Here is a 15,996-nt window from a genome sequence, read left to right on the forward strand (position 1 = left end):
AGTGTTTGGCACCTAAACTGCCTTTGCTGTTTAGGAATATGTCGATTTGATATACTAGTGAACAAAAAAACAGGATTCCATTTACTATCATTAAGCCAACAAGTCTTCCTAGATCATTCTTTTCAACTCTTAAAGCCTTATACCTCATACTACTGAACAACTGCTAGCTTTTCACTGCCCACTTTTACTAAATAGCAAAACAGAAAACTGAATTATGCAGCTATACATCTAAGAGTCCATACAGCTACATAGATGATTGTCAGGCACACACATCCACACCACTAGCAGAACTTCAGACCACTAGACACCATGACTACACCCCCCATCTTAAAGTAAAGGCAAAAGGCCACAGAGCAAAAAGCCCCTTTCATAACGAGAGCCAGCAAGGCAGATAAATGAATAGATGATGTTCTAGGATGAGCGATACTGCTGCAGAGATATGATTTTAGGTATTCAATTAACATTGTTCTGCACGGCTTGTGGGCCGTAATAAAGACTGACAGACCAGTATATACTTACATGGACTGGCATGTTGAAGTAATCTGATTTGAAATTATCTGCCATCTCACCAAAGCTCTGGAGGGTATACTCTCGAACAGCCTGCTCAAATCCAAAGGCCTCACGTGGTTTGCTACATTCCTAGAGAAAATAATTATAATTCACCATGATGGATCAGGACAAGCACTTCTGATCCCTTACTGCAGTATACTCTGATGAAAGTTGTTTTATCTGGCCAATAACAAGACGCATGGCATTACAATTTTAACCTTTTCTCCAAAAGGAGCAACCATAGCCAGGGAGCTAAATTAAATGAGCCAACTAGTATATATTCAGCAGTGGTGGTGTGCAGGTCCTCTTGCTTTCAAAGTACTGAGCACCAGTGGGAATCCATTCCAATTGAAGAATGTGTGAAAGGAGAAGCAAAGTGTTCTGTGAGCATCTGATGAGTCAACCTGCCATCAAAACTCACAAGGGCTATGTGACAGCAGCCTGCAAAATGTCTGTATTATCTGTACCTAGCTCAGCTGCAAAGACATCACCGTTCAGCATTTTGTCCAAGGATTTAGGGCCTCTCCAAACATTATAAACATTCTGCAGAGAAACCACCTCCACAGAGCTAAAACATGAAACCCATGCATTAACTGCAACATACAAACTGCACATGCCACATCGTAAGGCACAAGTGGCTGTAGCTTCCTTAGGCACCTACAATGGATACAGAAGTAGTTTTCCCCAATGCGATGACACATAAGCCTTGATTCCTGTGCAAAATACTACTACAGCAATTCCAAAGCAAGTTAGTACTCTGCTTTTGGCATTCACTATCCCCAGTACTTCAAAGATGCCAAAACTGTACCTCAGCAACACATTTTGGACATCTCCAGTCACCTTTGGGCACATCAGGCAAAGGGGGTATCAAGCAAAATGTATGGTAGCTGTCATCACATCCATCACACAGCAACAGCTTGTCCTCATTGTTTCCCCGACCACAGAACAAGCAGACATACAGGTCAACCTAGAAGAGACAATGTTTAGTACATCATGACTTGCATATATATATACACACACATATAAGTCTCCAGTGACCAAACAACTCTGTATCCTTCATTCCATCTAATACAGCAGCACTCAGTCTTCTCCATAAAGATGTTCTAGAGAAATCTCTACCATGCTTTACAGATGAGTAAAAGATTGCAAACCATCTATCCAAAGCAAACAAAAATCATTGAATGGGGATTGACTTCAACAAACAGACTGGTTCTCAACCAAACAACACTGGTAGCCTTTAAAAAATTTTTTTTTTACTTTATGGCAATTTTAGTGAAATATTGTACTTTCAGTGCTTTGCCCCTTTAATTGCATTTCCCCAACACATAACAAGCAACAAGGCATTAGAGGCACACATGGCCTAAAACAGACAAACTTACAAAGTTGACAGAAAGTGCCCCTTTCCGCTGTCTCATCTGCATGCCAAATGCCTCAGATCTGGTACCTTTGCGTCTTCGGGGGACTTCTTCTGAAAAGAGAATACTGTCTGCAAAGACTACACAAGATCAGCCTTCCAACCACTGAACTAGGTGAAAATAATATGAGTGCTTTAAATTCTGTCAGGAGCAAGAATTTAAATGGCTAAAAGTGCAAAGCATTCTCAGAATATTTGTTTTATGAAATTTGGTATCCCTTGCAACACTCTTAGGAGACAAAAAGCATTTGAGGAGTATATATTAAAGTAGTAGAGACAAGGATGAAAGCCAGATGTCCCACCAGAATCAGTTTCCTCCCTCCTATTTGAAGACCCAATTTCTGCCTTCAAAATTCCCACATATGATTTTGTGACATGTTCTGCCCTCATTGTCTATGAGTCACACATTGCGCTCCAGAGTCCCCTCTTACACACCATTTAAAACTCCAAGACAACATGGTCCACAAAGAAAAACAAATATATATAGGGCTTGACATATCTAAGCTCCATCTCAACCTGGTGACTTAACTTCCCCATGGCAGCTGGAGCGCGAGTCCCCTTATTCAGGTGTCTGGGGTTAAACTTGCTTGCTGCTGCTAGCCCCATTGCTACTGCAGAGCTGAGAGATGTGGCCACAACTCCAATGACTGGAAGAGAGTGGCCTTGGCCCAAGTTGCCTGGCTGCAGGGAATCCAGTGGAGGTCAGAAAAGCTGCCAGTCCCTGCTGAAGGAAGCTTGGAGTGGCATTCAATGCTGTCCCAGTGAGCCCTATACTCATCAGGTATAACCCCAAAAATAGTTTCCTGGGAGTAAGCACCAATAAATAAAATGGGAATTACTTTTGAGTGGACCAGCTTAGGACTGTTCCTTAAGAGACTAATTTTAAACCCTAGGAGAAGCTAGCAGGCTTAAGCTGCAAGAGAGACACCAGGAGCATCCTGAAGGGAGGAATGAGGAGTGAAACCTTCAGGGGCAGACTGGCCATTATAGCCATCAGAAAAAAAAATTTGAGAAAGCTGGTTGCCTCTGAGCCCCTTTCCCAAGATGGGCCCAGCCATGTGAAAGCAGGGCAAAGAAAAAGACCCAGTTAATCATTCAGCCCGGGTGACTTAAAGTGCTGCTGCTCCCCACCCCCCTTGGGTGAAGTGGTCATGTAGGCACCACCAGCCAGCTTTCTGAAAAGGTACACTTTTGTTGAACTTGTTATGGGTATAAGGACCTGGACCTGTTCCAAATGTATCTTAACAGAGTATTTCTGGAGAAGCTGGAAGTTCAGTCTAGGCACACTTTTAGAACTGCTGAAGATCTTCTGGTGATTAATTCACAAGGCCCACATTTACCTTCTTTTTCCTTTGCTCCCAATGCCAATCCCATCATCTTTGGTCCTGCTCCAAAGATCTGGAGCTTCTTTAGTTCAGCATTCCTACTCATCTCTCCTGCCTCTGCCTGAAAACAAGATCACAACAATTCACCATTAGTATTTATACTGTAGGTAACTGCGCACCATGCTGGATGACCAAAAGAATAATCAATCAGATGAAATCCATTCTCTGCAACTGTTTCCATTCCAAGGTCAAAGCTAAGAGCAAATGCTTCAGAAGACAGCATGGTCTTGACCTGATACGATGCCAGAGATAATTGGCACAATTTACGTTTTGTGGCATGGTGCTCAGATGTGAAAACAATTAAAATCAGATGTGAAAACAATTAAAATCAGATCATATTTCTTCTCTTATTTCTACACACTGATGCCATATGCTAATGCATTTTTCGAATGGAGTCCTGAAACAAGGACCCAAAGCTAAGATAGCATCAGTTATTGAGGGAGAATTCGAAGCAAAGAGAACAAAAATTCATTGGCGTGTTATATTTACTGTTACCTCATTTATCTAGCAACTCTATTTCACTGATGGCAGAGCTTTCCTATGGTTGAAAGCTCCTTATACCAGCAGAAAGCACCTTAGTCGAGCTGAAGAGAGTCAGTGGATACAACCCATAGTACTTGGGATTTGTATCTGCTTATGTTAATGAGATTCAGTCTTGTGGACCTGAACAGACAAGTGATCATTTTGAAACCCAATCAAACTTAATGTAATAATCATTTATAATCAACAAAGTTCAATGATGAGAGCAGTAAACTGTTCTAAACAAAATGCCATCTCTCTGGTTTTGTGAGCAGCTGAATGTCTAGTAGACATAAGATGTTTTTCTTATGTCTACTAGACATGCAACTACTCACAAAACCAGAGATGGCATTTTCTTATTTTAATGGGCTTAAATGTTCTAAATCTAAATAATATTAAACACTACATCATGTGCCACATTCTCTTCTCCATGCAAGAATTAGTATGTCTGAATTAAAAATATCCCTTCCTTCTTAGGTTTGAATTTCCTCTCTGCCTGCCAGCAAGGAAGAGATCCTCTGTGGCAAAGTGGCCACTTTGTTCAAATTGAGTTTGTGAATTCGTGCAACAAACCACAATTAGTACAAAACAATCTAGCCACAAAACCTAGACTGAAATCCCAGTTTGGTGCCTTGCCTGCATCCACAACTCATCCCTTGGCTTATTTTTACCTGTATGCAGCCCAAGTATCTGGCAGCCCAAAGGCAACAGGTAAAATTCCAAAAAACAGGGGTGTGTTTACATTCTTTGCATTTTAACTAAGAAGTGAAGACAGACTTCAATAGCAGCCGGGAAAAGTCCCAAAACTGAAAATCTTAAGTTTTTAACTAGTATCTACTTCCAAGCTTTTGAACAGCCAGAAATTTAATAAAGGGAGTGCAGGCTTTCAACTGTGGCAAACAGATAACAGTCTTCCTTCTCCAAACTCCTTTCCCCAGAACAAGTTTCTTGCTCTGAATTAACTACAGTTAAGAAAAACATCAAGACCAGACTTGGTGTGGTTAAGGCTACCTAGATTCCCTGCTCAACAAGACAGCAGGGTGTGAATTCTGCTTAACCAGGATTTTGAAAGCACTTAAGAAGCCTGGGAAACCAGGCAATCTTGTTCAAATCAGCGCCTGACCAAGGTTAAGGGTAGAGGAGCCGGCAGAAGACTGTAACTCTGTGCCATAATCTCTATCATATCTATGAGCCATATGCTGCACTGGCTCTGAAACAGTATTGTACCAGTTGTCCAAAACTGGGACAGGCACAGATTGTCTGAGCTCTTGTTGGGATTCAGAGGCTCTCAAAGCAGGGAACATTCTTACTGGAGAGCTGTATATATAAAATCAACAGCATTTTCAAGTGCTTGTGGGCTACTGAACTAAGACCTGTTAAAAAGTAATAGTTCTATCAAAAACCCAAAAGCATGCAAAGCCTATATGCGTACATAAGGTTTATTTTGGCATCAGAATCCAAACAAGACCACTGCAGCTGAAACTGTCCTGAAGCTCTATTTTTTCTTTTTTGTGGTTCCCATTTTAATAGGATTTTGATCATTGTTGCTTTGTATGGTTTTTTTCTAAGAAAGCTGTATAGAAAAGTCAGAATGCACACTGCTTTCCAAGTAGCTTCAAACATTTTCAAAACAGTGGCAAAATGGTCATACAGCTCTTAAGAGGCCAGAATTGATTTATGTTACAATTTATCTGAAAAAAGAGCTGCTCTTCTGATTTCTCTCGTCCATTTAAATATATCACAAAAGGGAAACAAGGTAATGCGACAAGACCACATTAGAACTAGAGCAAGAAAGTTGAAAAAGAAAAGAATACTTTCGTTAGGCCCGTAGGGAAGCATGAAAGCTGAGTCTGGGGAAAACCCTACTCCACTCCACAAAAGTGCACCAATGGGAATCACCTGCTAATTTACATATCCAGTTTCAAAACAGCAGCATAACAAGATGAACCATGAGAATTGCTTTAACAGATGAATATCACCTCTAGCGCAAGCACAAACCTTTATGGATAGTTTAAAGGGAAGAGATACACTAACTGCATCCATGGCTTTATTTAAATTAAGATCAGAAACTCAGTTGCCTATATTTCTGTTAATGCAATTTTGACAAAGCCATCAGACAAGATCTCCTTCTCAAGTTACAAATACATTGTTTAATCTTTAGACTTTTAACCCCCCCTCCCCCCCAAAAAAATCACTAGATATATCCCTTTTCTCTTTTGCTTAGCTTTTCACTAAGATCTAGCTCTCTTCTCTCTGCAGGGTATATAAATCTAGCATCTGGAAAGATGACTTATTGAAGATTCAAAACAAGAATTTTAACTTCAGAGGGGACAGTTTCATTTATGGCTTTGTTTTTATTGTGAACATATTTAAAGCCAAAAACTTGACGCTTTAATAGCACCAATAGAAAAAACTGATTGTCATTTGCAATTGTACAAGAAAGAGTATGTGAGCATGAAAAATTCTTGATACTAGCTTAAAGATGATGGACTGGTATGAAATGAATCCCATGAATTTGTAGTAATCAGAACCTGGGGAAAATTACTTTAAATAGTTGAGACCCATACTATTACAACCGCAAAAATGTCACTGACAAAACACATACTATAACATTCCTAATTCAAGAAAAAAATAATTTTGGGTACAGCTTGTATGCTTCTTTCCCTTTGCTCTGCTTTTCATTACTAGGTTTATTTGTCTCCTAAAGCAATCCTCATAGTTCATCTTGTTTTGCTACTGTTTTGGAATTGGATACATAAATTAGACAGTTCCCAATGGGATACATTTTCTTCATCAGGTAGCAATATTTCATTTCAGGCTTCGAAGACTGAAACACATTCACCAATGCAGAAAATGCAACTGCAAAACTTCCAAAGGATAATTGGAAAGAAAAACAAGAGATATTATTTGGGGGTATCTACACCTTTTGCATTGTGCTATTATGTTTAAGTTATTTGAACACTATCATGTGTTCTATTCAATTTGAACTCTCAGGGCATAATCTGGGCAAGATTCCTGGTAAACTGGCAAGACCATCCCTACTCCATACCACTGCAGGCAGCCAAACACTGCCAAAGTCAAGCATACATGGCCCTGGGAAGATGTACAGCCAATCTGCCACATGGCAGCAGTTGGTTGGGCAGCCACTCAAGCAAAAAATAGGGTGCCATACAAAACCTTGCTAGAAATTGTTGCAAAAGTCCCTGTCAGTTACTGATCAGCACCTCAGCAGTAGAGGATCCGCAAGCCCCTAGTACTGATAAGACTAAGTATGTTGTCTCCCATCGTTGCACAACAGAGCAGGTATGGAGATCTACAGTATCCACTTCTAAGAACTAATTCATTGTTTTACTTTTCAGAAAGCAATTTCAAGTTATGCCAAGGACTCAGTGTTCAAAAAATTTATTCCACCATCAACACATTTTTCAGCTTCACAAGAAAAATGACCTTTCATTAATTAATACTGGGAAAATGTTAGTGTTAAAGTTTTTTAAAAGTCTAGCTTTTGTCTAAACCTCACTGACTAACCTGCAAGGAGCCACTGAAACATATAATGCAGAACAAGAATCACAGCTTTAAAACCAAGCTTAAACGCCTGTCAATTTTTCTTCCTTGCTTTTACTCTCTTTTTGCTAATCATTTAAGTAATATCCTCAAGTGTATCTGCTACCTGATGCCTGTTTTTTAGAATAAGAGCATTCTATGTTATTCCCAATTCATTTATATTAATTTTAGGATGAAAAAAAATGTCTTTTTTAAGTAAGCAATGGAGCTATCATGGAGCTTGACTCTGTCCTTACATGCTCCGAGGGAAAGTGCCCTTAACCCACCTTAAAAAAAATTGGATGGGAGGAATAAACCAACAAAAAGGCTGAGAATTTCAATTAAGGAACCAGGCACTGTTAAAACATACTTTTCTACTTTTTACAGTTAAAACTGACCATCCTTAAAATGGGCCTCTTAACCCCACCCAACAAGGAGCAGAGTTGTCTACCATTTAAATTTGAGTTACATTCCAAAATGCATACCACAGAACACCAATAGAAATGAGTATCAAATCAGTGTCTATTCATACTTACTAATATTTTGCATTTATATAGCACTTTAGAAAGCTTAGAACACACATTCACTCAACATTCTTTACAACACCCTTTAGACCAGTTTGTGATCCCTTGTTGCAGCAGATGGAAGTGTTATAGCTGAGAGACAGTTGCATGGCTAAGCCCTAGACAGTCAATGTCTCTAACTTATCTGACTTTCAAAGCCATTTGTGTACTTCTCTTCATCCATATTGGGTCTTCTGTGAAAAAGACCACTGTCTTGTGTTGCGTTTCAGTGAACCCCCACGGCCAGACAAAGGCTGTTGCATTTCCAATGCTGCTGCACTGGTGCAGTGACTAAAGGCACTCTGTCTACCGTGGCCAAGTGATCTAGGTACCTGGGACTTGACACGTCTGGTTCTCTTCAGCACAACGTTCATTCTTGTACCCTGCTTTGGGGGAGACTGGGCATCAATGCCGAGGTCCTCAACCTCCACTTTTTCCTTAAGGTCCAAGTTTGGCTTTTGGATGCCCTAAAGAATCAGAGCACAGAAGGACACCAGGTTGGTTGGATCAGGGATGTCAGACTCTGGTTCGTAGTTGAGCATCACTACTGGGGGGAAAAGCACTACTGACAATGACATATTACATTACAAATGCCATTTGGAAGAGAGTTACCCTTCTAACCTGAATAAAACTGATTCTCAACTGCTGCTGCCACTGTCTAGCCAAGAAAAATTAAGAACGCTTCCAGACTGGTTTGCATCTTCCAACTAAAGTCCCCATTCTATGAAAGTATCTGTTCATTCACAACAGACCAAAAGACAATGTGGCTCCATCAGTGTATAAGCAACCCATTGACATGAGACAACACACAAAAGCAGGAGTTAGTAGTTAGAAATGCATTAAGCCCCCTCATATTGATCTCAGGAAGAGGAACAGACTCTCACCATAAGGCTGACACCAGACTGGAAAAGTTCATATGGATATAGGATCCGTTCATAGTGTGACTTCAGAAGTGATCCCGTTGCCTTGCCAGGTAAGTAACCAAGCCGACTAGCCACTTTGGACCATTTCTTATCTTTAGTGACCACCTCAAAGCCTCCTTTGCTTGCAACAATCTGAAATAAAAATAAACAGTTGTTTTTAAAAGGCTACACACGCAAGTTAGTTTTGAGTAATACAGGCTGCACTAGACATTAATGCTTGATAGGTTACACAGATACATCAGATCACTACTGGCATGAGCGCCAGTTTGGTGTAGTGGTTAAGTGTGCAGACTCTTATCTGGGAGAACGAGGTTTGATTCCCCACTCCTCCACTTACAACTGCTGGAATGGCCTTGGTTTAGCCATAGCTATCACAAGAGTTGTCCTTGAAAGGGCAGTTGCTGTGAGAGCCCTCTCAGCCCCACCCACCTCACAGGGGAGGAGAAGATACAGGAGATTGTAAGCCACACTGAGTCTCTGATTCAAGAGAAGAGCAGGGTATAAATCTGCATTCTTCTTCTTTAAAAATATGTTGAGAGCTCTATTCAGTTCTAATCTGTTCGACAAACAACACTCTTGCTTTTCCTAAGATTCAGAAAGGGTGTGTGTGAAGAACCTAATTTACTTTTAAATATCCAGAAATTCCCTCTCTATGTACAATTAAGATCAATGAGAGTTCATATTGATTAATGTTGATTAAAGTGAAACAATTAATGAGCTTTCTGCAATAAATTACTATGAACAAGCCAAAAAATTAAGCATTATGAGTTTTAGCTACCCACAAGAAAATTCTGGATATATAATCTTTGTTAAAGAGTCCCATGGTGCAGAATGATAAGTTGCTGTACTGCAGTCCAAGCTTTGCTCACAACCTGAGTTCAATCCCAGCAGAAGCTGGGTTCAGGTAGCTGGCTCAAGGTTGACTCGGCCTTCTATCCTTCCGAGGTCGGTAAAATGAGTACCCAACTTGCTGGGGGTAAAGTGTAGATGACTGGGGAAGGCAATGGCAAACCACCCCATAAAAAGTCTGCTGTGAAAACATTGTGATGCAACATCACCCCAGAGTCAGAAACGACTGGTGCTTGCACAGGGGACTACCTTTACCTAATCTTTGTTAGCCTTTAAATGGTTGTTGGTTAAGTACTCAATAGCAGGCACTATTAAAAATCACCGCAATTATAATAGAGGGAGGGATACTATCAATGAACACTACATACTGTACATAATGGAGGAAAACCAAGTCAAAGAATTTATTTACATGCTGCCCCTATTCAAACTGGCACAAAACCCCCAAACCACTGTAGATTGCAACTCACCTTGCTCAACGAATAAAGATCCAAGATTTTTCTCTCTACCACAGGAATTTTTAATGTAGATCCTTGAAGTTCCCAGAATTTTGCCAATTGATCTAAGAAGTCCAGCTTCACTCTAGTCATTGCCTATTAACAAACCAAGAGGTAGAAAGCATACATCATGCAAGTTAGACACAAAAAGTCAAAAACATAGTAGCAACATGCTCCCAGTCAGCTTTTGTGTTCTATAATAAATCTGAAAGTCATTGAACACTTGACGCAAACCTGAACATAAACCTTTTACATTCCTTCCCTCCAGTAAAGACTTCTCTTTCTACTATGTATCCACACTAATCATACAAAATAAAGAATATTTGTATAAAGCAGTAAAAAACTATGAATCAGGGCTAGAAATCTAATATACATGTTTTAATAGAAATGCTTCAAATTTTAATTTTTCAGAACTTAAATTTTATAATATGCATTTACATGCCTTTGTCAAAGCAACGCACTAGAGATTGGATTTATAACCTGCCCTTTACTCAGAATCTCAAAGTGGTTTATAATCTCCCTTCCTTCCTCTCCCCACAACATCCTCTGAGGCAGGTGGGGCTGAGAGAGCTCTGAGAAAACTACTCTTGAGAGAACAGCTCTGAGAGAACAGCGACTGACTCAAGTCCACCCAGCAGCTGCATGTGGAGCAACAGGAACTCAAACCCAGTTCTCCAGATTAGTGTCCACCACTCTGAACCACTTCTCCAAATTGGCTTTCAAGATATCAAAATGAAATCAGGATTTAAATACTGGAGTAATATTTTAATAGAAATAACTGGTTTCATTCACTGCCTGATACCTAACCAGAGTCTGTGTCTCTTTGTACTATGTTAGAGCTGGCATTCATCTCAGGTCAATCATGCATACTTGGAAGCAGATTTCGCTGGAATCAGTGCAACTTAATTTCTGGGAAGAACGTTTCAAATTGGTTATTAGATATTTCCAGTAGAGCATAATAAGCTCTTGATGTGATTTGTGGTAATAAAACAAGACGGTTCTTAAAAACTTGGAGTTATTTCACTCAAATCATGCCAATGCAACTTGTGGGGGGGAAAAATCAGATGGCTTAAGTCTCTCATTGAGAAGCTCCATCAAAAAACCAAACACGCAGGCCTAATGCTTTATGCCTAAATACCAATTTATGTCAACAGCTGGAAAGCTCACCTCCAATTCATTCAAGCGCTGAACTCGTGGGGTAAAGCGAAAATTCTGTACATCACATGCAAAAGGAGGCTGCCAGTCCTATGGAGAAAAATGACAGGTTTGCTTCAAAATAAAAGCATTTCATTAAATGCAAAATAGTATGATCAACTTTTATTTACATTTTAATAATAAAAATCTAACTGGCATCAGCATCTAAGCCAAAAAAAACCCTGAGAATACTGGAGGTTAAAATTATCTTAAGTTGAAATAGAAAGCTAAAAGCCTTTTGAAGGAAAGAGCCAATTGAGTTTGTTTTAAGAGCTACGGGGAAAAAATCCAAAGGCCAGGAATAGTTTCAAATCTCTTTGGATTTTGCTAAGATCTGCATTCTTGTGAGCTATAAATATATAGATGCACAGAGATCAAAGAAACGTGATGCAGGAATACAAAATCACTTGCAAAAAACACAGACATACAAAGAATGCAGCTGCCGTGAACACTGCACAGAGCAAAACCAGACCTTTACCAAACACCACTGTGAACCCTGGGATCAGTATTAGATTCTGGACTTAACAAACTGAGTTTATTTTTCTTGCTGCATTTGTACCAGCTTGCAAATAAATCAACCTAAGTTATTGGCCCATAAAATATATACTAGTTTGCCATCCTGCATGTATCTGTCACTTGTGGAACAGAAAATGCCTAAAATGAAAATAAGCCATCCATTGTCCTGGGCAATGGCAAGTGGGGGAAAATACTTCAATATTGCCTACAGAACATTTAAGCAAAATATTGAGCATTTCTGTAACAGTGTTAAATTAACAGCTATAAATGAGAGAGAGAAATCACCCATAATGCAGTACTTCACAAAGACCTCATTCAGTATGACGTGCTATTTAAAGCTTCCAATAATAAGAATACAGCAAGTTATTCACCACATTCATCACATACAGTATTAAGGTCATCTGCCCATGCAGCCTGCCCATGATGCAGAGACTAAGGCTGCTAGCAAGTGACAATGAATGATTTTCTCAGACACTATCATACAAGTGACTAGACATACATGATGTGGTCCTAAACCGAGCATCTGCTTCCAAAGCAACATGTTGGCATGAAAGGAACAGGTATATTCCAAGAAGCTAACAAAGTGAATTAAAAAGCACAGAAGCTATGAAATTTAATTAGTAGCTTTTCCCAGCAACTGCTCAACAACGCAGGACTAGAATCACATTCTACTTCCCTGAAGCATTTTTAATCTTTATGCATTGGTGCTGTGCTACGCTATGGTAAATTTAATTTTGTACTTGAAAAGTATGCTCTAACTGGAAAATCATCTGCCCTTTTCAGACAAAACACAAACCTCAGCACAATGTTCAACGGAATAAACCTTATTAACTGAACTAAACAAATGCCACTTCAAATGCCACAAATGTACTAGTCTTAACTTCATGTTAGGAGCATTTAACAATATAACATGAGCCTACTAATAATTTAGCACTGTCCAAATGAAAATATAAATTTAGATCAGCTCGGGAGCTACACATTGTGTGGCTCTTGAAGCCCCTACCACTCCATTGGCTAGCTTGGAGAAGGCATAAGTTTCTTTAAATCACTTCTCCAAGCCAGCTGGCGGCTTGGAGAATGCATTTAAAGTTGCTTTCTTTCCACCTATCCCTCCCCATCTATTTGTTTTCTTTCCTTCTGGCTCTCAAACATATGTTCATGTCTTCCAGTTTTCAAACATCTGACATTTATTCTATGTGGCTCTTACATTACTACGTAAGTTTGGCCACCTATGTTTTAGATTATGTCAACTAAACAACAGCTTTTAATAGAACCGTTTCTTTGTTGTTGTTCACTTTCACAGGTATCTGTTTGAGGCTCTAAGCAACTCTCCTTAGGCCTAATCCTGTGTGTTTCCGCAGTTCTATGAGGACTAAAATAGTCGGAAACCCTTCAGTAGCAATTTCCTTCTGCGTCTGACACATTTCAAAATTGTCTATGGCCATATTGCTAGATTGCTTTATCATGTAAAATAATTTGCTACTATTCTGAAACTTATCACCAGTCTAAACCTGAGGTGGAAAGACTGCCCACTCTCACTGAATGATGAAGAAGCCTTTACAGTAGAATGCAGGCTGCCAACTATTCTTTAGGATAAACTCCTCTGTCAACCTGCAGCTTTTAACAGCACAGAAGCTTCATGAGGGAAAGAAGATCAGCAACTCTATCAGTTATCACTTGCCCAATTCCAGGTGGGGGGTGGAGAGTAACTGAACCTCAAACAGATCACATCATGAAAAGCAACCAGACAAGTGAAAATTTCATGGCCTGGCTTTCACCCAGTGCTACAAGCCTCGGCTGACCTGTCAAATGGAACAGGCAACACCAAAGACAAAGGGCAGGATCCAGACTGGTCATGAATTTGGAGGGGGAGGGGTTGTTCTAAATTCACTGCAGGTGTAACAACCAGATCCCACACACTGGCTACCAGAAACAAGCTGTTCAAAGTAAGGGCTAAAAATTCTTTAAAGGATACCTAGCTGATACCTTAAGCAGAAGTTTTACCTTACAGGTGGCCTGCAGCGCAGGCCACAAAAAGGAAAGGGAACATTAAAGGAACGCTTCTCTAGAGAAACAAACTAGTATCAAGCTCTTGTTAAAAGGCACTCCTGCATAAGCCATTACCATAGAAGCCCAAATAATTGGGGGGGGGGGGGGGGCGGTTAAAAGCAGCAATCTCTGAATAGACCAACTTCCATTAGTGCAGAAGAGAAGCTTTGCCAGGCCAGCTCTAAACTATCTGGTGCCCTAGGCAAGGCTAACTTCTGGTGCCACCCCCCCCCCCCACTGATAACCAATTTTCAAAAACAGATAAAATGTCACCATGACTTCCAGGTGTGCACACACACACACAAAACTCCAAAGAAAGCAACCACTTAAATCAGCAGAGAGACATTTACATCCTGGTACAACTAGGGTTGTCAAGCTCCAGATTGGACTAAGATGTACCCAGCTATTACAATTGCTCGCCAGGCAACAGAGATCGGTTCCTCTGGAGAAAATGGCTGCTTTGGAGGGGAACTCTATAGCATTGTACCTGGCTGAAGTCCCCACCAAGGCCAACCTTCTCCAAGCTCCAGCCCTCACGTCTCCGGGTATTTCTCCACCCAGAGCTGGCAGGGACTCCTAGCTAGTGCTCAGCAGCGAATGTTTTCAAACAAAAAGTTAGGTGGGGGATGCCTAATTTGGCGACACCCCCCCCCGGGCCGGTGCCCGAGGCAAATGCCTAATTTGCCTAGTGGAAGGGCCGGCGCAGGCTGCAGACTCCGAAGACGGCTCAACACGAACGGCGAAGAAGAGAGGGTAAGAGGAAATCCTTCATCAGCTCCAAAACCCGTCTGACCCCTGCTTAGACGCGCATCTTTCACAAGCGAAGAGCATCGCAAGGCCAGGCCAAGAGACGGAGCCCGGGCCTTGCAGGGCCACGCCGAAAAAGCGAGAGCCAGCCAGCCCCGAAGGGCACCAAACACACACAGAGACCCCCACCTCCTTCCCCATCACTCTGGATACCTTGGGCGGCCTGATCTTGCAGATGCCGGTTTTCTCGGCCAGGGGTCGGATGCGGCCAATGAAGCCGAGCGGGTCGCTGAATTCCTCCCAGCTGGGCTCGAAGACCGGGCACTCGGGCGGAGGCACGAACTCGGCCACGTACTGAGCCCCGCCAGGGCCATCGTCGTCCCCCGACATGGCGGCGCCTCCGCCGCTGCTGCCTCAAGACCCGGGAGGGAGCGGGCTAGGCTGGAGGCGGGGAGGGGAAGGGAAGAAGAAGGGGAAGCGGCTCAGAGATGGGCCAGGGGGCGGAGGGGCATCCCGGGGGCCAGCGAGGAGCAGGCCCGTCGCGAGGCCGCCCCTCAGAAACGGCCGTAGAGCTATCGTTGCAGCCGCCGCAGAAGGCCGAAGCCGCCGTTTGTTTTTGTTTCCTTCCACCCCCCCTCCCCTTCGGTAGTTTGTTGTTTTTTTTTTCTCCCTTTCCTCCCCTTCTTCAGACTCTCCGGAAGTGACGCGTCTCAGTTAAAAATCCTTGTCTTGCGGAAGCTGGAACGAAAATATCCTTCCGCTGACGATTTAAATGGCTGCGGAGGGAGCAAAATAGTCCCGTCGTCCATCTCTCTCAGGTGAAAGGGGCTCTTCTCTCTGTCAGGAATTCGGCCACATACTATCAAAATCTCGCGATGCGTCTCCCTTTTCAACCTCCGTCCTGTCGAGAAGCCAAGGCAAAAGTCGTAACGGTCGCAACGGCCGCAATAGAAGCGGCCGAACTGAGGCCTTTGGGACCGCGGAGGAATGTCAGGTTTGGTGTTCTGACGTACTGGGTGCAGAGAACTTCCGGTGCCGACAATCCGTTTCCACTATTCTAGGCCCTGTAATGTGTGAGAACAAATGTGCCCGCCCCTTCCCATAAAATCATCGCAGAGCCCCGCCCCTCCTCCCTCTGTCTCTCAATGGCCCCCCTCCCCCTAGCCCAACACCTGGGTTCTTCTGCCTCCCCCATTTCCACAGCCCCTCTAATTCCCCAGCCACTCTCCCAACGGATCCCGCCGCCCCTTA

At 42.0% G+C, this 15,996-nt stretch overlaps 1 protein-coding gene across 2 annotated transcripts in view; it reads right to left on the bottom strand.

Moving 5' to 3' along the window:
- KDM5A (lysine demethylase 5A) overlaps positions 1 to 15,776 on the bottom strand; it is a 43,992-nt gene extending 28,216 nt beyond the window's left edge. Inside the window, exons 1-9 of one of the 2 annotated variants that reach the window (XM_060245749.1) lie at positions 14,959 to 15,776; positions 11,407 to 11,484; positions 10,213 to 10,335; positions 8,858 to 9,028; positions 8,306 to 8,440; positions 3,304 to 3,409; positions 1,929 to 2,017; positions 1,358 to 1,516; positions 520 to 639 (exon numbers count right to left, since the gene is read on the bottom strand). In XM_060245749.1, coding sequence (XP_060101732.1) covers positions 520 to 639; positions 1,358 to 1,516; positions 1,929 to 2,017; positions 3,304 to 3,409; positions 8,306 to 8,440; positions 8,858 to 9,028; positions 10,213 to 10,335; positions 11,407 to 11,484; positions 14,959 to 15,135 — 1,158 coding nt within the window. In that variant the 5' untranslated portion in view covers positions 15,136 to 15,776. The remainder of the gene's footprint in view (positions 1 to 519; positions 640 to 1,357; positions 1,517 to 1,928; positions 2,018 to 3,303; positions 3,410 to 8,305; positions 8,441 to 8,857; positions 9,029 to 10,212; positions 10,336 to 11,406; positions 11,485 to 14,958) is intronic. The other variant, XM_060245750.1, reaches the window with a different exon arrangement.
- Between the last annotated feature and the right edge of the window lie 220 nt (positions 15,777 to 15,996).

This window comes from Heteronotia binoei, chromosome 8, assembly GCF_032191835.1.
Source record: "Heteronotia binoei isolate CCM8104 ecotype False Entrance Well chromosome 8, APGP_CSIRO_Hbin_v1, whole genome shotgun sequence".
Taxonomy (NCBI): Eukaryota; Metazoa; Chordata; class Lepidosauria; order Squamata; family Gekkonidae; genus Heteronotia; species Heteronotia binoei.